Source organism: Lynx rufus, unplaced genomic scaffold (assembly GCF_022079265.1).
Source record: "Lynx rufus isolate CCGP_SWC_20201006 ecotype Redwood Valley unplaced genomic scaffold, mLynRuf1.p SCAF_7, whole genome shotgun sequence".
NCBI lineage: Eukaryota > Metazoa > Chordata > Mammalia > Carnivora > Felidae > Lynx > Lynx rufus.
In genome coordinates, this window is record NW_025814889.1 from 55725292 (window position 1) to 55752169 (window position 26878).

Here is a 26878-nt window from a genome sequence, read left to right on the forward strand (position 1 = left end):
AAATAGGCTTAAATAATGCAGGCCTACAATGGAGTTTATGCCCTCAATTCTGAGGAGAGAAAGTATCTCACATTATCCAGACTATGAACCAACACAGTCTAAATTCTACAATGCTTCATTCACATTGTCTAAGTAGATTTGACAAAAGGAGAAGAAGCAATTCTTATTTAACATTTTTTAAATGGAAGGAGACTAAAGTTAACATAGACTTGGTTCAACAAATCACAATAATTAGCTGTAGTGTTTCATATCTTTATTACTCAGTAAGGTTTTTTTTTAATCTACCTCATCACCCACTCACTGCCCCTCAATAGGGCAAAAATAAATATTAATTTTTTTAAAAACCTATGTTCTATAATATATGATAGGTTTTTTTTAATCCAGATTGTGTTGATAATCAGTAACACTTTGCCCTGGCATTTCCTTTACTCTACCTTGATTAATTGCTCAGCCTCAGCAGCTAGAGTTCTGTTTTGTTTGTGAACTGCACCGTCTAGATCAGAACCATGTAAATGTGTTTCACCAACTCCATACTCCATCAGCATGTTACTAGTTGCAAATCCACAATCTACAAAATATTTCATAGGATGTTTCATTTCTTGTTTGTCTTCCAAGCCATCATCAAAGTAGAGTTTCTCTTGGGGGTTTGTAGTTGTTTTGTTTTGTTTTGTTTTTCCAAGTGGCCCATGTGAATCCATGAAACGACTTGACCATTTCCTTTTGGAGTCATGTAAAAAATCTAACAAAAATACCCTGGCTCAGTTCTTTCTTTTCCCATGGTCCCTAGGAAGTGGGCTGGAATGGAGTGTCTTCACATGGGTCTAGCTGCATTCTCAGTGCACCAATTTTATGAAGATACCAGAGCTGGAGAAATTCTTCTGGCATGGCATGGAAGCCAGAAAAGGGCAAGACATTATCGTAGTAGTGGTGGCTGATGGGCTGTTCATGCATATTCACAGAGAAGGGCCAGAAACCATAGATGGCTACCTCTTCACAAAGGCCCAGAGCTGCACTCACCAAAAAAAGTCCTGTGGACAGGCGCTTGGCATGGATTCCCCTACTCTTCCAGAACTTTCCAATGCTACGCAGAAAGTTGGGGTTGGCAAAGAGCACTGTTTGATTGGCACCAACATCTGACAGTGTATAATAAACCCGGAGGGATGGCTCTGTTCCTGTTTTCATAGAAAAAGCAGGCATGTAGATGTAACTGTGGTTATAGATTTTCATGTTGTCCACAAATGTCTTCCTGGACCACAGCAGATTCTGAAACCTATTAAAGAGAAGAAGTCAATTAAACCTGAAGAAAAGGAACTCATCAAAACCCACTCTATTCTTCTGATGGCCCTGATAGTTCACATTATCTCGGCAGGAGGGAGGCAGAGGACATGAAAACGATGAAAAATGCTTCACTTGTATTTAAAATCCTCCTTGATTTGGGTGCCTGGGTGGCTTAATCGGTTAACCATCTGACTTCAGCTCAGGTCATGATCTCACAGTTCGAGCTCCAGGTTGGGCTCTGTGCTGACAGTGTGGATGGAGCTTGGAGCCTGCTTTGAATTCTGTGTCCCCTCCTCTCTCTGCCCCTCCCCCACTCACATTCTGTCTCTCACTCTCTCTCTCAAAAATAAATAAAAAATTTTAAAAAATTAAAATCTTCCTTCATCTTACCAATTATCTCTCATCAAGTTGCTTGGCTTCGGCCAAACCTAACATCTTAAATTCTGATTAAGGTTCCTTACCAGAATTCCCTCTGAACTAAAATGCACTGTATATTTTGTTCTCCCAGAATTTTTTGCCTGGAATGTAAAGATGGTTTAATACTCATAAATTCACAAAGGGTTTTGGTTATTGGATAGGATTTGGATAAAAACTACTTGTCCAATCTGATATAAGCACAGGACTGGTTTCCTCATCTGCAAATCAAAGGAACCACCTTGAAGATACTTCTTCCCATTGAAATTCTATGATAGTAGAAGTATTCAGATTAACTGAAATATTATAACTATAATTTTACACTGAAAAAAAGACTCATTACTACTATCAAATGATGCTGACAGAGTTGACCACATTGCTTGCTCCAAAGAACTCTTTTTTCCTATGTTCTTTCAGTTTGGGTTCAATAAAGAGAGGATCTCTGGTTCAAGTGCATTCAACTAAAATTGATGGTATACATCCTATGGGTCAGGTACTGGGGAGTTGAAAATTTAATGACCCAATTTTTGTTCTCAAAAAATTCAAGTCCAATTGCAGGAACAAAAATATAAATGAGTGCAACATAATGTGCTAAATGGAACAGTTGATATTTGTATAAAGTACTGTGGAATACAGATGAAAAAATAATTAATCCTGCCTTGGGAGAGGAGTGGAGCCTGAGAAAGCTACAGACAGGGGATGACACTGAGTCCCACACCTCCTGTGGGGAACAACATGAAGAATAGCAACTAAACTAAAAGAAACACTTTGGTCACAGGCAAGGGTAAAAGTGTACTGACAGAATTATTGAGGATTCTGTTTCCCTGGAAGGTGGGAGTTGGGAATGGTAGAGGTAGTGGTTGAAGATAAGACATGTTGCAAAAAACCTCATGTGTCTCTAATTTGTTTGGACTTCATTCTGCAGTGATGGGGAAACTTTACAGCAGTGAGTACTCACAGCACTTACTATTTGCATTACAAATATTTCATCATTTGTGTAGTTGTCAGTCTGTGTTAAAAAAGGTAACTCTGGTGATCTGGGTAAGGAAGAGGCTGGTGACTTGGAGAGCAGTTAGGAGGTTGTTGACATAGATCAAGTATAAAAAGAGAAAAAAGACAATGAACTACACTAGGGTCTTGCCACTTTTGTTTTCTTTCACACAGGGCAGTCACCCATCTCACGTTATGTGCAGGTAGAGCAGAAGCATCTAAGAATAGAATGGAGCCATAACATGTTGGCAGGCTTCATCATAAACACGTGAAATTAAAATTCTGAGTAAATAAATCCACAGGATTTTATGTGCAATCAGTGTCATTAACTCTGCCTGCCAAGAAAGGAGTATTCCTTAAGCAATTTTCTCAAAGGAGGAAAATTGCCCAAGTTTTCCTCATGTCCTTGATTCAGCAGCCTGTTTTAGCAAATTTGTCTAGGCCCTGACAAACAGAAAAGAGGTAACAGGGTTTGTAAGTGGAATCACTCTATCCTAGAAGAAACCATGGAAGCACATTTAAACATATTCTGGAGCTGGGCCAGCCTGACCAACACAAATTCCTCCCTCCCAACTCTACTAAGTTGTGCTTAGTAATTCTGATGAGAGTGACTCAGGATGCTCACTCCCTGGTGATTCTGATGCAGGTGTCCTGTGGATAGACTTAGACCAAAGCCATCCGGGTAAGCTGTCTGGCTCTCTGCATCTATCTTCAACATGTCTTTCTTTACATCTTCTAATTTTATCCTTATTGCAATTCTAACAGGGAGAAGAGCTCCCTCTTCCTTTCTGTGTCTTGGGACAAACCGTTTCATACTTTCTAAAGAACTCATGTTCTAAAGTGGATCTCCCCTCTTTAGAACATTTAATCTTTCTGTCTCCACCGAATTATTCCCTTCTATCTTCTAAACATGGTTAGAACTTAGTATGAGACACTTCGCCATATGCTTGTACTGGTTCCCAAGCTAGATTCTAGATTTTCATTTCACCATATCAACATTCTAGAGCAATTAGTCTACTTCTATCGGTTCCCTTTCTTGTTTCCATTTCCTCCTTATTGCTGTGCAGAATGGGTCCTATTCCACATCACTCTGCTGGCTAATAGAAATTATCCCTATCTTTGTAGTGGACTACACACTAATGAGAATTACAGACAGCTCCAATAAAATCAGGGAAATTGATTTTGTGTTCCCTGCCTTAAAGCTGACTGATTATTCTTGAAGAGGGCAGTCTTCCTTGAGTTTTAACTTTGAAAAACAACACACATCTTGAATTTACTATAGGCTTAATTTTTTGTCAATGTTAAAGAACCAGCCTACATGTACCATTTTATTATTTTTACCTGCCCCATTCTTCCACAAATGATATTATCTAAGAACTTAATTCAACTCAATACTTATTTATGGTACACCTAATATATTTAATGCTATCCTGATCAAGAGCTTAATAAGGGTGGCTTGAATTTTACTAACATTAAAAAATGCAACTAGAATTATAAAGAGTAGTGCTCCAGCTTATCTTTCCAGCCTCATACTCAGATTCTCTCTATACCCTCACCCTATGCTCCAGCCATCCTTGTACGTGCACCTGTCCTCATTTTTTACAATGACAGTTTCCTTTTGGCTCATCCATTCATTGCCTTGGTGAAGTTCTGCTTAAGCATCAAGACTCAGACTTCTCCTTCTAAAAATTATTCATTCTTTCCTTCCAAGTTAAGCTTTCAAAGGAGTCTTCTTGGAACTTCTAGTATGGACTGATTCTACCCTCCAAGACTGTGTCCTCCTTGAAGACAAGTGAAAATCCTATTCATCTTTTGATTTTTACAACTTAGCTCACAAAGTTGTGTACTATATAAATGGAAAACTGTTAAATTGAAAAAAAGAAGAAAATGAAGTGAGATTGGCCAATGAATCTATTTTTAATAAAAAATAGAAATGATTAAATATATAATGAATATGGGCATGAAATTGAAAAATGTATCAACAAAAATACAGCATTTTTTTTTAATTTTTTTTTTCAACGTTTATTTATTTTTGGGACAGAGAGAGACAGAGCATGAACGGGGGAGGGGCAGAGAGAGAGGGAGACACAGAATCGGAAACAGGCTCCAGGCTCTGAGCCGTCAGCACAGAGCCCGACGCGGGGCTCGAACTCACGGACCGCGAGATCGTGACCTGGCTGAAGTCGGACGCTTAACCGACTGCGCCACCCAGGCGCCCCCAAAATACAGCATTTTATAAATAAATTTAATACATGATAATAAAGCAAAAATCATTGAAATTTTAAGCAATTAATATCAACTAACTACTTAACAATTTGAAGTTTTAAGGGGGAATAGATTCATATTTGACAAGAAAATTCAAGATAAGATAAACATTTAAAGTTTATTCACAACTGTGAATTTATCAGCCATTTGCAAAATATCTTTCTACAAAGGAAAATATTGACAAAATTGATTATGTCAAGATGTGAAATTTCATCACCATGAAAATAAGATAACTAAAATAAAAAGGGAATGATGACACTGGGGCACTTGGGTGGCTCAGTCAGTTAGCATCTGACCCTTGATTTCAGCTCAGGTCATGATCTCCTGGTGTGTGAGATCAAGCCCCACATCAGGCTCTGTGCTGACAGCATGGAGCCTGCTTGGAATTTTCTCTCCCTCTCTCTCTCCCCCACCACCTCAAAAATAAATAAATAAACTTTAAAAAAGGGAATGACTCTGAAAAATATTTTCAACAAATAGAAATATAGAAGCTCAATACTGATACTACTATAGAGTCTGATGATATTGATATACTGACATGAAAATGGACAAAAGCATAGATAAGTAATCCAAAGGGAATTGCAGGTAATGAAAAGGGTTAAATTTTCAGCTTCAGTTTTAAACTGAATAGAATAAGGAAAGCTAAGGGTCCAGTTCTTGCCTCTTACAGCAAATCTCTAGACATGAAAGAAAATATATTTTTAAAGATCTGTATCCACCTTGAAAACAAAAAAGGAAAACCTTCAATGAATCCCCAAATCTAAGTTACCTCTGAAAAACAAAGTGCTTATAGAAAGAAACCAGGGCATAAGCTAATTTGCTGAGCATTGCTCTAAAAGGTAGCAGTGCCCCATGCCTAAAGGCAGAAAATACTGAGAAGTTGAGTGTCTTGGAAAAATCAACAAGGTTATTATTGAGATTATGCGCACTAGAACATTCAAGTAGATTGAACCCTAAAATCTTGCACTGGTCAATTATCACTGTGGGTAGCATGAAGAGAATATGAGCCTCTTGGGAGAAACAGTGACTCTGTGCCCGGAGCTGGCCCAGCCCAGGGGAAACTGAAGATTCTTTTCAACTCATACAATATTGGTAGTCAAGCTTATAGTTCCTAAGTAGAATATTGACACTGGTCCAAGAGAAAAGACATATAATGACATTTGGGCATCACCCAGAAGAAAACCACCTTGCTACCCTCTCAACCAAGGGTAAAGCCTACCTGTGATAGGTTCAGTCTCTGCATAGAGCTTCCAGTTGTTAAACAAGAACAGATAGCTAAGATCAGAAGATACTGAAGGAAAGACTGCACTATGAGAGAGAACAAAATGGAAGAATCAAAGAACTCACAGGAAACCAATATCATTCAAGGGACAGAAGAAAACTCTTAAGATCTGTAATGGTTTGTTTAGTAATATTAATCGCTTACTGCATTCATTAAGTAAGACTAGGATGCTACAAAACGAAAAACAATATTTAGGAAACAAGAAACAGCTATTGGCAATTTAAAAAGATAATTAATGAATTCTGGTAAATGAAATCTTCAGGAAAACAGCTACAGAGCAGCCCAGAAGCCTATCAATCAGATTCTAGTGGAAGGAAAAAGGCACTTCCTGAAAGAATGTGTCAACAACAAAAAAGTGCCTCTGATAGACTTACATGTTGAGAGTAATGAAAGAAGATTTATAGCTCTAATGGGAGTCTGGAGATGAATTAGTGACTGTTGAGTGGAAAGCCTTTCTTTGCTTTGGAGAAAACTTAACAGGAAAAAATTAGGAATTGAGCAGGATATCAAATACTCATAAAATAAACTTTTTGTCTCAGATGTGAACAGTAAAGTAAAGTAAGCACTGACTATTAAATTAACTGTGATAAATCTTAATTGAGAGGTTAGGAAAGTGTAAGTATGAATGGAGGAAAATGCTGTGAATGGCACTTTAAGAGAGAGAAATGTTTATTTTTCCATAAGAAATCAATAGATAAACTGAAAAGTTAAAAATTGTAGTTAAGCACACTGCTTTAAAGTCCAACAAGAAACATATGAAAGTCAAAATGCTCTAAGTTTTTGAAATGATGCTGACTTCATACAAGAGACAGTCGACTTTCATATATTTCATACTTTCTCTTGGAATTTTAAAGTAATTACATTTTTCTACAGTACTTTGAAGCATAAATTTAAAATATATATCAATAAATTAATATCTTTCACTTGTGCTCGAAAAAAAAAAGTAAAACACAACAGGAGAAAAATCAACTAGAGAAGATGAATCTCTTAGAACATTACTTGAGAAAATGTGAGCCAAGAGTTTCCTTCTTTCCATGTTAAGTTTTGCCACACTAATTGATTTTAAAACTATGTACATGTATAATTTTGGTAAAAATGGGAATTAAAATTTTTTTAACATTTATTCTTTTTTGAGAGACAGAGAGAGACAGGGCATGAGCAGGAGAGGGGCAGAGAGAAGGGGAGACAGAATCCGAAAAAGGCTCCAGGCTCTGAGCTGTCAGCACAAAGCCCAATGTGGGGCTCAAATCCGTGAACTGTGAGATCATGAAGTCAGCAGAAGTCAGATGTTTGACTGAGCCACCGAGGCACTCTTAAATACTGAAGGAGAATAACAAACTTGGAGGACTGACGCTACCCAACTTCAAGCTTCCCTATAAAGCTACAGTAATCAAGACAATGTGGTTCTGGCAAAAGAATAGACAGATCACTGGAACAGAACAGAGAACCCAGAAACAGACCCCATAAATACAGTCAATTGATCTTTGACAAAGGAGCGGAGGCAATACAATATAACAAAGATAACGTTTTCAACAAATGGGTGCTGAAACAAATGACTATCCACACGTAAAAAGTTGAATCTAGACACAGACTTTATGGCCCTCACAAAAATTAACTCAAAATGGATCATAAACTTAAATGTAAAATGCAAAACTATAAAACTCCTATAATATAAATGAGAAAACTTAGGTGACCTTGGCTATAGCAATAACATTTTAGATATAAAACCAAAGGCATAATCCCTGAAAGATATAATTCATAAGCTGGAATTCATTAAAACTAAAAACATCTCTGTGAAAGACAGTGTCACGAGAATGAGAAGACAAACCATATCCTGGGAGAAACAAGTGCCCAAAAGACACAGCTGATAAAGAACTGTTATCGAAACTATACAAAGAACTCTTTAAATTCAATAAGAAAACGAACAACTTGATTAAAAAATGGGCCAAAGACTTCAACAGATGGCAAGTAAGCATATGAAAAGATGCTTTGCATTGTGTATCCTTAGGGAAATGCATATTAAAACAGCAGTGAAGTACCACTAGGTATCTACAAGAATGGCCAAAATCCAGAACCTGACAACACTGCCTGTGAGGATATGGAGCAACAGATACTCTCATTCACTGCTGGTAGGAATGCAAAATGGTACAGCCACTATGGAAGACAGTTTAGTGGTTTCTTACAAAATTAAACATACTCTGATAAGATCCAGTTATCATGTTCCTTCGTTTTTCCCAAAGGCACTGAAAACTCATGTCCGCACAGAAACCTGCACAGGCATGCTTACAGCAGCTTTCATAACTGTCAAAATTTGGAAGCAATCAAGATGAATTGCTAAGGTGAGTGGATAAAGAAACTGTATTATATCCATATAATGGAATATTATTCAGCACTAAAAGGAAGTGACTTATCAAGTCATGAAAAGACACAAAGGAACCTTAAGTGCATATCACTGGGTGGAAGATGCAAGAATAGTTCAACATTTGTAAATCAATCAATATGATACACCACATTAACCAAATGAAGAATAAAAACCATACGATCATCTCAACAGATGCAGAAAAAACATTTAACACAATTCAACATCCATTTATGATAAAAACTCTCAAAAAGCGGTAAAGAGGGAATGTACTTCAACATCATAAAGGCCATATATGAGAACCCCACAGCCAATATCATTCTCAATGGTGAAAAGATGAAAGATTTTCCTCTAACATCAGGAATAAAACAGGGATGCCCAATCTCACCAGCTTTATTCAATTTAGTATTGGAAGTCCTGGCTAGAGCAATTAGGTAAGAAAAAGAAATAAAAGGTATCCTAATTGGAATGGAAGAAGAAAAACTATCACTATTTGCATATGACATGATATTACATAAACCCTAAAGACTCCATCAAATAACTGTTAGAAATAATAAATAAAATCAGTGAAGTTGCAGGACACAAAATCAATATACAAAAATCTGTTGCATTTCTTTACACTAATAACAAACTATTAGAAAAATGTTAAAAACAATCTTATTTAAAACTGTATCAAAATGAAGGGAGTATCTAGGAATAAATTTAACCAAAAAGGTGAAAGACCCGATATTGAAAACTACAAGACATTTATGAAAGAAACTGAAGAAGACACAAATAATTGGAAAGATATTCTGTGCTCGTGGATTAAAAGAAATAATAGTCACAATGTCTATACTACCCCCAAACAACATACAGATTCAATGCAATCCCTATCAAATTCTAATGGTATTTTTCACAGGAATGGGACAAATAATCCTAAAATTTGTATAGAAGCATCAAAGACCCCAAGAAGCCAGGGAAATCTTGAGAAAGAAGAATAAAGCTGGATGCATCACGCTCTGATTTCAAAATATATTACAGAGTAATTAAAACAATATAGTATTAGCATGAAAATAAGTACCTAGATCAAAGAAACAGAATAAAGATCTCAAAAATAAACCCATGCATAAATGTTCAATTTACAACAAAAGAAGGAAGAATATATAATGGTGAAAGAACAGTCGCTTCAATAAATAGTGTTGGGAAAATTGAACAGCTATATGCAAAAAAATAAAACTGGACCACTATCTTACACCATACGTAAAAATAACAGATAACGAATTAAAGACTTGCATTTAAACCATGAAACTCCTAGAAGAAACCAGGCAATAAGCTTCTTGACATAGGTCGTGGTGATGATTTTTTCAATCTGTCACCTAAAGCTAAAGCAACAAAAGCAAAAATAAACTGGTGGGACTACATCAAATTAAAAAGCTTCTGCACAACAAAGGAAGCCATCAACAAAATGAAAAGCAATTTACTAAATGGGAAAGCATATCTGCAAGTCATTTATCCAATATGAGGCTAATATCCAAAATATATAAAGAACTTATAAACTCAGCACAAAAAACTTCTGATTAAAAAATGTGCAGAAGATCTGAATATACATTTTTTCAAAGGAGACTTACAGATGGCCAACAGGTACATGAAAAGATACTCAACATCATTAATTGTCAGGGAAATGAAATCAAAACGAGAATAAGAAATCACTTCACATCTGTTAGAATGTCCATTATCAAAAAGATAAGAAATAACAAGTGTTAATGAGAATGTGGAGAAAATAAAATTCTTGTGTACTGTTGGTGGAAATATAAATTGGTGAAACCACTATGGAAGACAGTATAGAGCTTCCTCAAAAAAAAATAAATAAATAAAAATAAAAATAGAACTACCCAGCAATTTGCCTTTGGGTATTTATCCAAAAAAAAACAAAAACACTAATTCAAAAAAATATATGCACCTCCATGTTCTTTGCAGCATTATTTATAGTAGCTAAGGTATGAAAACAACCTCAAGTGTATATCAATGGATAACTGGATAAAGTAATTGAGACACACACACACACACACACACACACACACACACACACGCATGCACACACATAATAATATATAATTTAGTCATAAAAAATGAAACCTTGCTATTTGAGACAACATGGAGAGACCCCCAGGGCATTACCCTAAGTGAAGTAAGTCAAACAGAGATCTTATATGTGGAACCTAAGAAAAACAAAATACAAAAAACCCAAGCTCATAGATATACGGAATGGACTGGTGGTTACAAGAGGTGAAGGGTCGGGGATGGGAGAAATGGATGCACTGGTTGTTTGTTGGTTTGTTTGTGTTTAGTTTAAATAAATTGAATAAAATTTTTTCAAAGATTGACAACATAAACCAGAGTCATGAAACAAAACATACACAAAAAGAACAGGCAGATTTAATAAAGAATCAAGTGGAAATTCTGAAACTGAAAAAGACAGCCTTTGAAAATAAACATTTTATGAGAAGATTAAACAGTAGATATTATAGAATCAAAAAGAGATGGGACACCTGGGTGGCTCAGTCAGTTAAGCATCCGACTTCTGCTCAGCTCATGATCTTACTATTCATGGGTTTGAGCCCCACATCGGGGAGCCTGGAGCCTGCTTCAGATTCTGTCTCCCTCTTTCTCTGCCCCTACCCCGCTCACACTCTGTGCCTCTCTCTGTCTCTCAAAAATAAATAAACGATAAAATTTTTTTTAAAAAAAGAATTAATGCATTGGAAGATAAATCTAAAGACACTATCCATAATGACCTGGATGGAAAATATAAAGAGACAGAAAAGATAGTATGAAAAATTTCAAAACATGTGTATTAAGAGTTCCTAAAAGAAGAGAATAAATGGGAGAAAATCAATATTTAGAGAACACATATGTATGTCTTAAAACCAATGTAAAAAAGGTACTGATAAAGAAAGTGAGTTGGAAAGTGAGATGGGAGGTGGCAGGGGGATGGGTTAAACGGGTGATGGGTACCAAGGAGGGCACTTGCGATGAACACCAGGTGATGTTCGTGACGAATCACTAAATTCTACAGCAGAAACTGATGTTACATTGCATGCTGACTAACTGGAATTTAAATAAACAATTTGGACAAAAGTAAAAATAAATAAAAAATTTTTTAAAAAGTCAGTTATGTCTAATACACACACACACACACACACACACACACACACACACACACAGAAAAGTGAGATGGTTATTAAGAACCAGTCCCTTGGGGTGCCTGGGTGGCACAGTCAGTTGGGTGTCCAACTTCGGCTCGGGTCATGATCTCACGGTTTGTGGGTTCAAGTCCTGCATCGGGCTCTGTGCTGACAGCTCAGAGCCTGGAGCCTGCTTCGGATTCTGTGTCTCCCTCTCTCTGTGCCCCTCCCCCACTCACATTCTGTCTCTCCCTCTCTCTCAAAAATAAAGATTAAAAAAAAAAAAAAAAGAACCAGTCCCTTGACTCTCTTTTCTGGCACAGTTAAATAATAACACTGAAAAAATTAATAATAGACAAATAACACAAGAGAAAAATGGACAATGCCACAGAACTGTCAAGTCTGAGAAGAAGAAATTCAAAGGGTCAATATACATATGAAAATGTGTACAATCTCACCAGCATTAAGTTATAAATTTATGCCAATTTTTAAAACTACACCAATTAAAGCTACAGCAAAATAACATTTTTCCACATTGGTAACAATGTGTGATTGGTAAAAATTAAGGAACATGAGAATAAATAGTAGAAAGAGTGTGAGAAATAGGTATTTTATGCTTCAAATGGGAGCAAGAGTTATTACAAACAGTTCAGAAAATGTTTTGGCATTTTCAATACGGATACCTTCTGACTCAGCACTTTCATTTCTCAGCTGGTGCTTTTGGTATTTGCCAAACAATCTCTTAAATCTTGGCTTAAATAACTGCACCTCAGAAAAGCCTTTCCTGACCATCCCATATGTCACCTTTGTTGCCTTTCTTCATCCTAGCTATCACTATATGACATTTTATTATATATGCATGTCTTTTTTTATTATTTGTGTCTTCTTGAATGCCCACAAGGAGGACTTGGTTTTGTTTATTGCTAAATCCACAACACCAAGCGTGGTCCCTGGCATATGGCACCAAGTAAATATTCATGAATGTTTGCTGAAGTATGCAGGAAATTAAGAAAAACCTAAATGTCCACCACAAATAATGTTATATCTATACTATAATATATGGGAATTCTTTTAATGACATAGCTTCATTTGTATTGAAATAGAAATATTTCCAAAATAAAATGTTATACAAAAAAACAGAAAAGTTTCAGAATTACTACTGTAATTTGTATCGTGGATTATCACACAAGATAAAGATATATATTTTCTATGCTTCAATCTATGTGTGTAAGGGCATGGGAAAATGTTGGACAGATACACATTAAGCCGGAAACAGTGGTTATCTCTAGGGAAGGTAGTGGCTATGGGGGTGCAGGTAGAGGGTCAAGGGAAACTTTAGCTTTGTCTGGAATGCTTTCATTCTTTAGAAGGCGAAATATTTATGTGTTACTTGTGTTATTAAACATTTCCTTTGAAAAGGTCAGTCTCCTTAGTGATCACATAAATGCAAAGTAAAACAATCATGAATTGCTAGTTCACTCTTTTCAACACAACAAAAAATTAGGAGTGTGGTAACTTTATTCATTAAGTTTTTAATATTATTATAATGTGCCCTGTGCAGTACAAAACACATTTGTAGAAAAAGTCACAAATGTTCAGATTAATTTCACTTGAGCTTCTTTCATTAAAAGTCCACTTCTTTTACACAGAATATTTGTTCCAATTTTTCTCTCTATAATAATTTTATTTGAACACTTTCCTTATTATTTACTTCCTGTTGAAATGTTTCAGCAATTTTCCAGTAAGTTAACTCATTTCCTCATATTATTTACTTGCTTTTCTAATATTTTGGACCATTTGCCATGTTCGTGGTTATTCACTGTCATTTTTCTCTCTCTTTGTGCAGCTGTTTGTTTACCCAGCTGTTGCTTCCTTTTCCTTTGTCAATGAATGTTAATTTTGTGTTGATCCACAATACTTTTCTCCTGTGTACCTTCTCATCCTATGGGGGTGGCTCTTCTACAGGAAAATATTTTACCAGATTGCAAACAATGCATCATACCCAGCTATTCCATTCTCTCATAGTACATACTAAAATACGCCCTAGGAATGCAAACTTTTAAAATATTTGCTGAGTTAGGGTTCCCAACCTAGACTGGGGATGTTGCTAAGAAGAGAGCAATTTAGGATAGGCCTTTCAGAGATGGATATATCTGAACTGAATTTTGAAGAATGAGTGGAAGTTAGCTATGCAAACAAAGTTGAGGGAGATAGAGTATTTTTGTCTGACATGGTGGTGTATGCAAAGGCACAGAGGTGAGAAAGATGGTTTTCAGGGAAATGTAAACAAGCTTCTGGTGAAGCTTTATAGCCTTAGGAATGGCTAGAGATGAGGCACAGGACAGGATAAAAGAATGACCTACAGTTGATCAAGGTTGAGATTTTACCCATATGGGAAAAGGGAGTGTAATTAGTCCATGGGGGAAATGGTGAGGGAGGGTCTTACCACTCAGCTTTAGGGAAGGAAGGAAACGTTGGCTTTGGTGACTGGGACAAGCAGGGCTGATCTTTGGCTGGAAAGCAATGGTGAGATATATAAGGCAGTGCCCATTCTGATTTGGTGTGAATTCTTCTGTACCAGTTGTTAAATATGTATCCCAACTAGGTGTGAGAGTGGTTTTAGTTTTGGGGGTTGGGTGGGTTGGACTTCTGGTAGCTCCTTTCATGATGATATGTAACACATAGGAGAAGGTAGCTTTAAAGGTAATTATTACCTATTATTACCCAATATTGAACATGTTGAACCATGAGATCACCCAGAAAAGCAATGCGACAACATGCAAAACACTGATAAATTATATCATCTAAATGGTAGGCAAAGGATGTAGCAAAGGGTAGGCTGGCAGAGAGGTGAGAGGAAACCAGAAGAATCTTCAATAACAGAAGGAGAAAAACGTTATAGAAGTTTATCAACAGTGATCAAAGACAAGAAGACACCAAGTGAGGTAAAGACAGAAAATGTGACCTGGAACATTTAGTAATGTGGAAGTATCCTGTGGCATGAGCTATTTTAGTAGAAATCAATCTAGATCATGGGTTGAAAACTCAATTGTGTGTAGGGGCCAACCAGACTGTGGAAATATGTGAAGAGGTCAGGTATGAGATATAAAAATGTGGATCTGAAAATGGAATATAGATGTCTTATCTAAAGGATTTTCAATTAAAAAGGAAAAAAAAAAGTAACAGCCAGGTAAAACAGTTATGGCCACCAGGTTTGGCCTGTTGGCAACAAGTTTGATGTCAACTCTCAAAAATTTTTCAAAATTCCAAATGAAGATGAGACCATGGAATCACAAATCCCTTTGAGGCAGACCAAAAAATACATGGCCTCTTGTTTATTTATGACATTAGCAATAGTATGGGATAAGAATCAGAAGACCTATAATCAAAGTACAGAAATAATCAATAAATTCTATTACAAGATTCTTGCTTAGCATGTTATCTTATTTAAGCTTTGTGGTGACTCTGTGAAGAGGGTATTATCCCTTTTCTGCTGTTGAGGAAATTTAGGGTAAGAGTGGTTAAGTACTCTAGCAAAGTTTCATAGCTCCAATGCAGAATGTAGATTCTGGATTCCAGCTCAGCTCAATCTGAGTCTCTATTCAACACTCTTTCAATTGTACTGTGTAGCTTTTCTCTGATGGGAAGACAGACCTCTCCTGTCTTGTATAAATTCATTTACCTGTGATCTGGGATTCACCCCTTCGCACCTTCAGAGATCACTTATTCTTTTTTATTCCCTGTACCTTCATCCACTCCCTCTCCTTGGCCCTTTCCCCAACATGGGCACTTGCCCAAGTCTCCCTAACCAGAAATAAAAAACTAGCAACAGACAAAAATTTCCTTAAAAGTACTCCTTTTTATAGCTACTTCCTGACTTCTTTCTTTCCATTCGTAGCTGAATTCTTCTTCTCTTAATTGTCCCGTACCCTCTGAGAGATTTGTTCACTTTCATTACCTACACTGGGACTCATACTGGTAGTGGGGTGAACAATATTTTAACAACAAATACCAGAGTTCCTTGTGGAAAAAGAATTCTCTTTGTTTAGGTGTAGATGTTGCTTGACGTGTTGATGGTGAAATCCTAAGAGCACATCCTGGGAGCAGAAAAGGAAATAAGTGATAAGCAACCTCTTCTGCATAAGTTGTTAACAGGAATTTGGAGGCAGGGAGAACTGAAGGGTGAGATGAAGGGAGAAGGAGAGAAAAGAATGAGGAGTAATGACACCCTGGGAAGTTAGACTTAGATGGCACACAAGTGGGACATTCTCAGTGACAGGGTGGTAAACATTTTTAAGAACAGGGATGCCTGGGGGCGCCTGGGTGGCGCAGTCAGCTGGGCGTCCGACTTCAGCCAGGTCACGATCTCGCGGTCCATGAGTTCGAGCCCCGCGTCGGGCTCTGGGCTGATGGCTCAGAGCCTGGAGCCTGTTTCCGATTCTGTGTCTCCCTCTCTCTCTGCCCCTCCCCCGTTCATGCTCTGTCTCTCTCTGTCCCAAAAATAAATAAACGTTGAAAAAAAAATTAAAAAAAAAAAAAAAAAAGAACAGGGATGCCTGATGTGCACTTTTTATATTCTTTGCTTGATGTTTTTCAGTGACTCCCCTCTTACCTCAAACCTTCTATAAAGTTTGCTACATATCCATAATGCCTTTAGAAATGGTATTCTGGATAAATCAAGGAGAGGGAGTTTTAATCTATGTCTGCCTTGGTGTGGAGCAGACAGAGGGGAACAGTCACAGGAGATGAGATTAGGAGACAAGTAAGCTGAAGACAATTCAAAGAAACAGTGACTGGAATAAACAATGATGATGTAAATATAAGCTAATGAAAATTCCTGAAATATTATAGAGAACATTGAATGTTTTTGGCAGACACAGAATAAGAGTTCCAAGTCAATTTTTTAAAAAATCTCAAGGACAGGCTGATCTCTATTCACATCTAAATTCATACTAATGGCTTCCTAATTTCCATGTCCAGTCTAGCTATTTAACATTCATGGCAGAATAGCATCATGGTTAAAATTCTGATGCCCTAACACCCACCCAGATTTGAATCTCATCTCTGATATTTACTAATGTGAGCTTGGTCAAGTTTCTTAAGCTGGATGTACTCAGTTTCCTCATCTGTAAAATAGAGGAGACACTAGTTGTATCTAGTTCATGGGAATTGAATTGGTACTTGAACAGTATTTAGAACAGTATCTGTCCCTTTGTAAGCACTCAAAAAATATTAACACTTATTATGACCAACAGACTTCTGGCCATTTCCATTTTGATTCAATGACACACTCAATAACGATTTATTTTATACCAATCATGTGCCAGGCATTTTTCTACACACTGTGGGAAGTAGCAGTGAAAAATACAGACACAGTCTCTGTTCTCTTATAGCTTTCATTTGGGTAATAACAGACAGCCAATAAACAACAACAACAAAAAGGACAATATGTGGGGAATGCCGTGAAGAAAATCAAACAGAGTGATAGGAAACGAGAGGGTGGGGGATACTGCTATTCAGAGTTATATTTTAGCAGAAGTCTTACAAAAATAAGAGAGCAGGTGCTGGGGAGAACAGTGGGAAGTATCTTAAACTCATCCTCTTCCCTCCAGTATCTTTTGTAACAACCATAGTCTGAACAAATAGAACAACCATCCACCAATGATTCAACCCAGCTACGAGTCTTCCCTTTCCTGAAGTTTGTACACCCAGTTCATTACTAAGTTTCCCTGTTATAACATCTTGATTCTACTTTCCCATTTCTCAGTCCTATTACTTACAGACTGAACCACACGAAATGGCAATTCTACAGGTCAAAAACAGTTAAATATTGGCACGTGCTCACCAAACCCAGTTTGTTTTCTTCCAAGGCATGCACAAGGACTACTTCCCAGATTCCCTTGTGGTTAGGTAGAGCCATGTGACTAAGTTCTGGACAGTCACTGTAGGACACTTCCAGCCTGGACCCTACAATTTCCCCCTGATATTCAATATTTGCTCTAGTCCTTCTTCCTCTGTCAGCAACACAAAATAAAGTGGGTACAGTCAAGGATTCTACAGTCCTAGAAAAATGGTGGAACCACAAGATGGAAGAAGTCTGAGTTTGTAAATAACAGCATGAAGCAAAACTCTTTCCCTTCCCCATACACCCTCACTGTATGTGAATGAGAATACTTCATTGTATTTAGCCATGATGGTTTGGGGTAGTTTGTTACAGCAGTTAGCCCACCCTAACTAATACATATCTTCAGTGCCACGGTTTTATTTCAGATCATCAACCTTCCTGTGTGTCATAACAACAGCATCCAAACTAATCTCTCAGTTTCTAAAACATACTTCTCAAGGCTCCCACGTAATTGTTTCAAGTCCCAATTTGATTGCATCACTACCCATTAAAAGGCAGTTTTTCTATGGCTTGTCCTCAGCTTGTCTGAGCAATCTGGATACTCAAAACCTTTCGTGACATAATCCTGCCTACAACCCCAGCCTCTCTTTTTGATTGCTCATCAGTACTCTCTACCCTTGCCACACCTAATTACTTGATGTTCCTCAAACAGGTCATGCCCACTCATGCCTCTAAGCCATTGCACATGCTACTTTTTCTGTCTGGTGTGAACACCACCTTTGCCCCGCTAAGTCGGTAATCTTTCAGGACTCAGCTCATGGCATCTGTTTCAGAAAGTTTTCCATGGCACCACGCCTGGGTTAGGTACCTAACTTGTATTGTTTTAGCATTTCATTTTTATCAAGGTACTTATCACCTTGTTATGAAATCATCTCTTTAATTATCTTGGCTCCTTTACTGAATTCCTTCAGAAAAGGCTAATGTTCTTTATCTTTGTGTTCCCTAATATTATGCCTGACATAGTGTAGCCATTCATTGTGTAATGAATAAATACATACAGGAATGAATGAATTTCTAAGCATTTTTGCATCTTCGTCACAAAATGCATTTAATTCATTCCAAAATATGCAATAGAAAAAAGCACAAAATTCTCTCCGTCAAGAATACAAAGATAATATAAAAGATACTTTTGATTGCATTCATATCCGTCAACATTTTCTTTCACTGGTTTTTATGCAAATTATTCCCTTGCCTTAAACCAGAAAATGGATAATTAGAAACTGAATAGCATTCTTAAATACACATCTCTCATTAGACACTAGTTCATCTTCTTGTAAACAGAATATGGTATTTCTGACAAACATCAACCCTCCTAGAATCATAGAATCATTTTTAATGTCAGGAATCATTTAGAAAAATCTCATTTTTTTTCTAGAACAAATAAAATTGTGCTTGTTGTTTTTCTGACCATAAGTGTTCTTTTATGATTTCACCCTTTGTAGTTCTTCTTATAATAGCAATTATATTTATTTCTGTAAATATTAGTATAAAATAAAAGACACACTGAACTTTAAAAGCAGCTATTGATTCATTTTGAGACATATAAAATTACGTGAGTTATATTCTAATTGGTGGAATATCACCATTTAAGTAAAAACAATTATGACAATGTTGGCACAAAGCAATAATCTTATATTTAAAAAAAATAGAATGATTTTAGAAGCCCATTGGTTTTTACATAATTGTATCTTTAAAAAAATTTCTAATATAGATGATGGTCTCACATGTAACCTTCCAATTATAGAGAAGGTACTTTGAAAAGAATATTCAGTCTCTTCCACAGGAAAACTGTGCAATGTTAAGCAAGATACTCCATCTTTTTATGACTCAATTTTCTCATCTGAAAATATAGAGATAATAAGAACACCTAGTTACAGGGTCACTGTGAGGACTATGTGAGTTCTTATGTGTGATGCACTTAGAATAGTGCCCGGCACACAAAAATTCTTTTAATTTTTAGCTTTCATCATGATCATCATCACCATCACTATCACCATCATCATCACTAACATCGCCATCACATAATCATCATCATTATTCCTCTTCTCTTTGCAAGGACAAGTGATGAGAAAACTATGCTTTAAAAAAACTCTAGAAAAATAAACACCAGCTCCAAGCAAGCAAGTTAGCCACTTCCTAGGCAGGATATGGCTAGTATGTGTGTGCACAGACATTTTTGGAATACTGAGGTGCATGTAATCATATGTTCACTTGTCATTTTTCTTTCTTTTGTGGAAAAATCTAAATATATTACTGATATTCCAAACTGTCACTGAACACTTAAAAATAACAAAGAAAGAATAAATGTGGGGTCAGTGAAAATGGTCAATTTCACATAGTTTACCAGAGATTTATTTAGAGTAGAAAGAATATCCAAGAATCTCTCTTTTCCATAGTCAAAAAGAAAAAAGCTAAATATAAGAGAATGAGATCTCTCCAAAATAGTATAAAATGCATCATCTCTATTTTACCATAAAGAATTTGTCCTCCATAACGTAATTGTTAAAGTAATTAGTGGAACCATTTGCATTTGCATGAACATTTTAAATATATTTCACATTTGTTTTAGTTATCGCATTTAATTAATGATAGATTCCATTATTCAATTCATATTTAATTAAAAATTTTTGCCAATAAAATCTTTGTCATAAATCTAAATCACATAGCATATTCATTTTATTGTATTTCTAGAGTTAGAGTCTATTTCCTTGATTATTTCTCAATTCAAATATTAGAAAATAAGCTGAATTACTTTTTTGTGACATAAACTCATCTCAAAATGGAAATGCAGGAAGAGTGTGAAGGCAGGGATCCTTCTCCCCTCAGTATCTATAGGAGTGAGGAGGTGGTCAGCTACACAAAAGAGTCAGCACAGCATTGAGGGCAAGGACATTTGATATCACTGTACAGCCCGTGACTAAATCTGAAGAAATAAAAGAAGACAATGTTTCACCCACCCAACCTTTAGCTGGATGATTTGGCAAATTGAATGCTTGCTATTTCAAGCCAAAAGATGCAACTAATCTGGGGAGCTTCTTAATGAGAAATTTTAAAAATGAAACCATCATTAATCAATCGTTTACAAATAGCAAGAGCTACTAGAGAATGTATTTGATAGCTGTGGGAAAGCAAAGGGAAATATCTCATACTATGTGCCACTTCTAAATGGCAAAGTCTACTTTTGCAGGCTGTCACAGCCATGTCAGGGTGTCTGTGATCCATCTGCATGGATACATTGTTTTTGGCGTGGTAAATATCTCTCCTATAGACAGAGATTATTTTTTTCAAAAACAGAATCAACTACCAGATTTGACTTCCACATGAACCCTTCTAATCCATTTTGGGAATGATCATTTGGTATCCTAGGGTATGATGCTACTGGCAAGCTTGTTCTACTTCTGAAAATCCAAACAGAATGCAGGTTTGTATATATTCACAACATGGTAGGTCTAAAATTGTGAATGAAAGGTTTACATGGGAATTAAGCTCTGTATAAGCTCTACAAAATGATTCCTGAAAAGCTTGGATTTTATAGTTAACCAATCTTGAAACATATATTTAGAAACAGAAGTCAATTCCAAGACCTCGTTTACAATTCACATAGTGGGACATGTATCATTCAAATGCCACAATAGGAGAATCAGATAGACCTTATTTTAAAATAATGTTTAATTTTATTTTTTCCTCTTTACAAAATCAAATCATAGTAATTGTATAATTGTACATAAATTAGGAAATACAGATGAACACAAAGATGAGCACTATGTGTTTGACACATAGTAAACGTTCAATAAATGTATGTCGAATGATAGAGATAGGGAAGAAAAAATGAAACAATAATCACACAACCATTTCACCATTCAGAATTGACCTTTATTAACACAATTATTTCCATCTTTAACATACACCTCTAACATCAGGATTGAAGTCTGCACACAATTCAGGAAAGTCTAGCTCCTCCCACCCCCTGCCTTGCCTTCACTTTGTTCTGAGGCTCCCATTCTTACTAATGGCTTAGTAAGATTTATCAATTACCTTAGATTTATCAATTAAAAGTAACTCAGTGTCTTTGGAAGTAAATCAGTCTTTGGGTAAACACTCTATCCATTTAAAATGCAAAATTCCAGGGCCCCTGGGTGGCTCAGTTGGTTAGGTGTCTGATGTTCAATTTCAGCTCAGATCATGGTCTCATGGGTTGTGGGATTGCTTGGGATTCTCTCTCTCCCTCTTTCTCTACCTCTCCTCCACTTGTGCTCTCTCTCTCAAAATAAATAAACAAACATTTTTTTAAAAAAATAATAAAATAAAACGCAAAATTCCTTCAGAGCTGGTTTTCCCCTCCCAGAAGGTCTCTCCCTGCTGCTCCCCCTTCTGGATCCTCAGAAATGGTGGATCCTTCAGCTGTCTCTAAGGTGTGATCTTTATCTGGTCCTTGGGGTATAGAGCTGATGTTTGTGAGGTGTGGCTGGTACTTTTGGTTCTTTTGGACACCAAGCTGGTGTCCACTACTCAAGTCTGTGGTTCTTTCTGGTGTCCTAATAATCCACAGTTGCCTTTTTGCAACCTTGGGCTTCTCTTAGTACTTCTAGTGTTTTTGTATCATCCTACTGGAAATATGGAAATGGCATGATTCCCAAAATATCACATGCAGGCTATGGAGAACTGGAGAGGAGATATTATCTCAAGCCCACCCCTGGGCACAACTATCTTCAGCCCTTTTTAATTTACCTCTCAGCATCAAACTGGATTTTACTCAAGATGCCAGTCTTCCTGGAGAAGTACACAGTCCTTTCTGACACACACGCTGCTAATCCATGCTATTAATATGGTCACTTTATACCATCACTTAGAAAAAAGAAGAAAAAGAATGAGGGCAAATGGGGGAATAAAGGAAAAAGACACAGAGGACAGAAGAATGGGGGGGGGGGAAGGCAAGAAGAAGAGGAGGGGAATAAAAAAAATATTGCCAAAAAAAATGGAAAGACAACATCAGGCAATCAAAAGCTTGTGTGACATAGAGTTTGAGATACAAAGAGAGAAAAGAACAAAAATCACTTCCTTCCCTAGTACTGATCCCATTATTTATCTGCCATGTTGAACAAAGATGGAGAGAATAGCAAGATGAATAAAATAACAAAGAAGAGGAGGTGAGAAGGTATGTCTCACACTTTCTCTTCAACTTCAAGAACTAATTATACACTCATTTCATCTCACCTCCAATTCTTTCAAATCATGAACTGCAAACAGCCTCAAACAAAACCTCAGTAAGCTGCAAAAACAGTTGATTCTGTGGCGAGGTAAAAACAGAGCCTAAGAGTTAATTATATTACAAGTTGTTGCAAAGAGAACATCTATTTTCATTTCATGTTGTGATTCACGTGTTAGTGAATTACGACAGCTTTAAAGTAAACCATTTTCCCTATTTACACCTATATTAGATGCAGGGCAAATAGCAGTTTCTTCCATTTTTGTCTTTTGTCACTGCCTGTGCTAATCAAGAATTTTGAGTAACAAGTTTTACCAATAATTCTTCTATCTCTCTAAAATATGGCTAATACCACCATTCTTCACCCACTGTTCAAAAAATGAGAAAGTTAAAAAAAAAACAGAACATCGCATAATTGTAATCATTAACAGTCTGCCCTATAATCTCAATGTGCGAGGATAAGAGACCAAATATATTTATATTAAGAATGAATTTGGAGGAAAAAGTTAGTTTAATTTATATCTGTTATTGGGTTCATTTTATTTTCATATGTTAGTCTATACCTTTTAGCATCTCCCTGAAAGAGGTCTCCTGTAATGAGGTAAGGCAGTTAAGTCAGAATCTCTGAGGTAAGTCTTACTCTACGTTGTATGCTGAGCTGGAAGCAGGATAAAGATAGATGTTTAGTAACAGAAGCTTCCTCTGTACAAAGGAGAATTGTACAAAAAAAAAAAAAAAAAACCCTTTTTGTTCTACTTGGATAGTTTTATTCCAGGAACTGATTTACATTAGAAAAGCTTTAATTTTCCAAAAACAAAACCTCTAATATTCAAAGGAAGAGAAAGAAAAGACACTGAAGAACTTATGATTTTTGTTACAGTTGATAAATAGTAAAAATTATCCATTCAAAATACCAATGGAATTTTAATTAAACGCAGCACTTTTGAAAGAAAAATAATACTACTGCTAGTTAACTACGAAAAGACCATACACATTGTATTTCTGAGCCTAATATTTTTGCAAGCAATTATTGTACTTATTTATGTATTTATTATTGATAAATTAGTTTATATATTAATATGAAAAAAGGTTCTGTACATTTTGATGGTTCATTGTATGGGTCAACTTGACTGGGTCACAGGATGCCTGGATATTTGTTTAAATATTACTTCTGGGTGTATCTGTGAGGGTGTTTCCAGATGAGATTAGCATCTGGAATGATAGACTAAATAAAGCAGATAGACAGCTCCAAAGTGGGTTGGTATTATCCACCCTTGAGGGTCTGAGTAGAACAAAAATTCAGAAGAAGGGAGAATTTTGGCTCTGCCTGACTGCTTGAGAAGAGGTATCAGTCTTCGCTTTCAGACCAGGATTTACACCATCAGTTCTCAGGCCTTTGAATTTGGATTTGACCTTATACCATGAGTTTTCCTGGTTCTTAGCCCTTCAGACACGGACTGGAACTACACTACCAGCCTTCCTGGGTCTCCTCCAGCTTGCAGACAGAAGATGCTGGGACTTCCCACTTTCCATAATTGCATGAGCCAATTCCTTATAGTAAACTTCTTTATATAAAAATTTAGATAGATAGGTCTGTATCTCCTATTGTCCTGTTTCTCTAATGAACCAAATACAAAAGTTATATACTTCAGGGTTTTTTTTTAATTTATTTAAATCCAAGTTAGATAACATATAGTATAATAATGATTTCAGGACTAGAACTTAGTGATTCATCACCAAAAGTTATGTACTTGAACATAAATATTTAAATATTATATATAAATATTTATTTACTTATTTATTACATAAGACAAATATATACACACCTAAATTTATATCTAAATGGCTAAACTGTGTTATCTGTACTATTCTATAAGCAGCCACAACTCATGACTGCTGTAAAAAAGCCAAGTTTAAAGGGAAATTAACAAGCTTTTTCTGGATTTCTTTATAAACATTCAAACCACAAACTAAATAACAATGGATATTTATTTTTTGTCCATTTGTGTCACTAACTCCTGCATTTAGTTAACAAACATTTGTCTGCTTGTTTCAATGGAGGATGAGGATTATAAAATTATTTTATGATCACTGTAGAAAAAGTAAAAGGTACACTTAAGTAAAAGAAAATCTCCCATAGTCTCATGCACATTTTGACACATTGGCATATTTCTCTAGTGTTCTGTCTCCAAATACTTTTCACATAATTAAGATCATACATTATATATGCTTCTATTTCCTGGGGGTTTTTTAATAAAAAAAATTAAGCAGAGTATTTCCAAAGTCATCTAAAGCCATTGAATGCACTTCCTTTATTTTGAGGGTTTAGAGTGCAGCAAATATATGGATTGGACCACACAATATCCATTCCAACCCCCTTCTGTATCTTCCTCTATTCAGAAGCTGGAAAGCTAAAACTGCATTTCCCAGACTTCTTTACAGCTAGGGTTCCAGCTTTGATGTAGGTTCGGCCAATGAGATACCTATGTGTCTTGAATTCTGAACGGAGTTAAGTGAAGACAGAGATGGGGTCCATTTGTGAAGTCAGATTCTGACTAAAGTAGCAGAAGTCTGGGGCCAGCCGCTGGAGTGGGGGCTTCCCAGGGTGATGGGGGCTTCCTGATTCTGCACTCTCTCCACTGCAGCCAGTTCTGTTGCAGGGGGCTTTGGAGTTGTTCTCCATTCCCTCATGTTTCATCACCCTCCCTGACAACTCAAAATCTATTCAAATAAATCCCTTAATGCTTAAACCAGCTAGAATGGATTACATTCTCTGCAATAAATCCTCAACAATAGAGCACTTGTAATTGTTCAAGATGATATTGAATTCTTTGATACTTTCTTTGACTTCTACTTCATTATGCTTTATACATTTGAAGATTATTACTTTCAGACTGACTTTTAGAGATGTTATTACTAATTCAAAAGGCAGGAACATTATTAAAGTTCTTGATACATGTCAATTCTTTTCTTTTTCTAGAAGAAAGGTTGCACTAATTCATTCTCCCATTATTCCCCCATGAGACTATACACCATCATTATTATCTTTTCTCTTTATTTTTGCCACTTAAATAGTTAAAAATAGATAGTGTGCTGCTGTTTTAATGTAAATGTATTTAGTTATTAATACGGTTGAACACTTACTAATTTCAGGAGCCATCTGTATTTTTCCTTTGTGACTTTTCCACCTTTATATCCAATTATCTCCTGAGACTGTAATTTTATATCTATTTATATACTATCTTTATATATGAAAGACATTTACCCTTTTAGTTTTATATCTGATGAGTTTTTCCCAAATAACTGTTGGATTTTCACTTTTGTTCATGTTTTTGACAAGAAGAAATTAAAAATTTCTGGACTCAAATGTATGAAACATCTTCCTATGATTTCTTCCAGGAGAAAGTAGTGCATCCTCATAAAAAAATAAGTATTCAATCAATGCTATTTTTTATGTGGTTTGTTTCTTACATTTTGTGTTAATCCTTATACTGGGTTGAATAGTGTGTAACCCCACCCCCACCCCCACACTCCCAAATACATGCCCACTCACAACTTTAGAATGTGACCTTCTTTGGAAATAGGGTTTTTGTGATGCAATTAGTTAGACTGAAATTAGGTCATAGCATATTAGGATGTGGCCTAATCCACTGATTGTTATCCTCATAAGAAGAGAAAACAGGCACATACAGACACAGAGAGACAGAACACCACATAACAATGGAGGCAGAATTTGCAACAACATGGATGGAATAGAGTGTGTTATGCTGAGCAAAATAAGTCAGTCAGAGAAAGACAAATATATGATTTCACTCATATGTGGAATTTAAGAAACGAAACACATGAACATAGGAGAAGGGAAGCAAAAATAAGATATAAACAGAGAGGGAGACAAACCATAAGAGACTCTTAAACACAGAGAACAGAGAGCTGCTGATGGGGTGGGTGTTGGTGGAGGGATGGGCTAAATGGGTGAGGAGCATTAAGGAGACACTTGTTGGGATGAGCACTGGGT

General features: G+C 36.3%; 1 protein-coding gene across 1 annotated transcript in view; it reads right to left on the reverse strand.

The window, feature by feature from the left end:
- Positions 1 to 250: 250 nt before the first annotated feature.
- Positions 251 to 26878, reverse strand: part of ST8SIA1 (ST8 alpha-N-acetyl-neuraminide alpha-2,8-sialyltransferase 1) — a 143917-nt gene continuing 117289 nt past the window's right edge. The window contains exon 5 of the mRNA XM_047067144.1: positions 251 to 1270. Coding sequence (XP_046923100.1) covers positions 784 to 1270 — 487 coding nt within the window. The 3' untranslated portion in view covers positions 251 to 783. The remainder of the gene's footprint in view (positions 1271 to 26878) is intronic.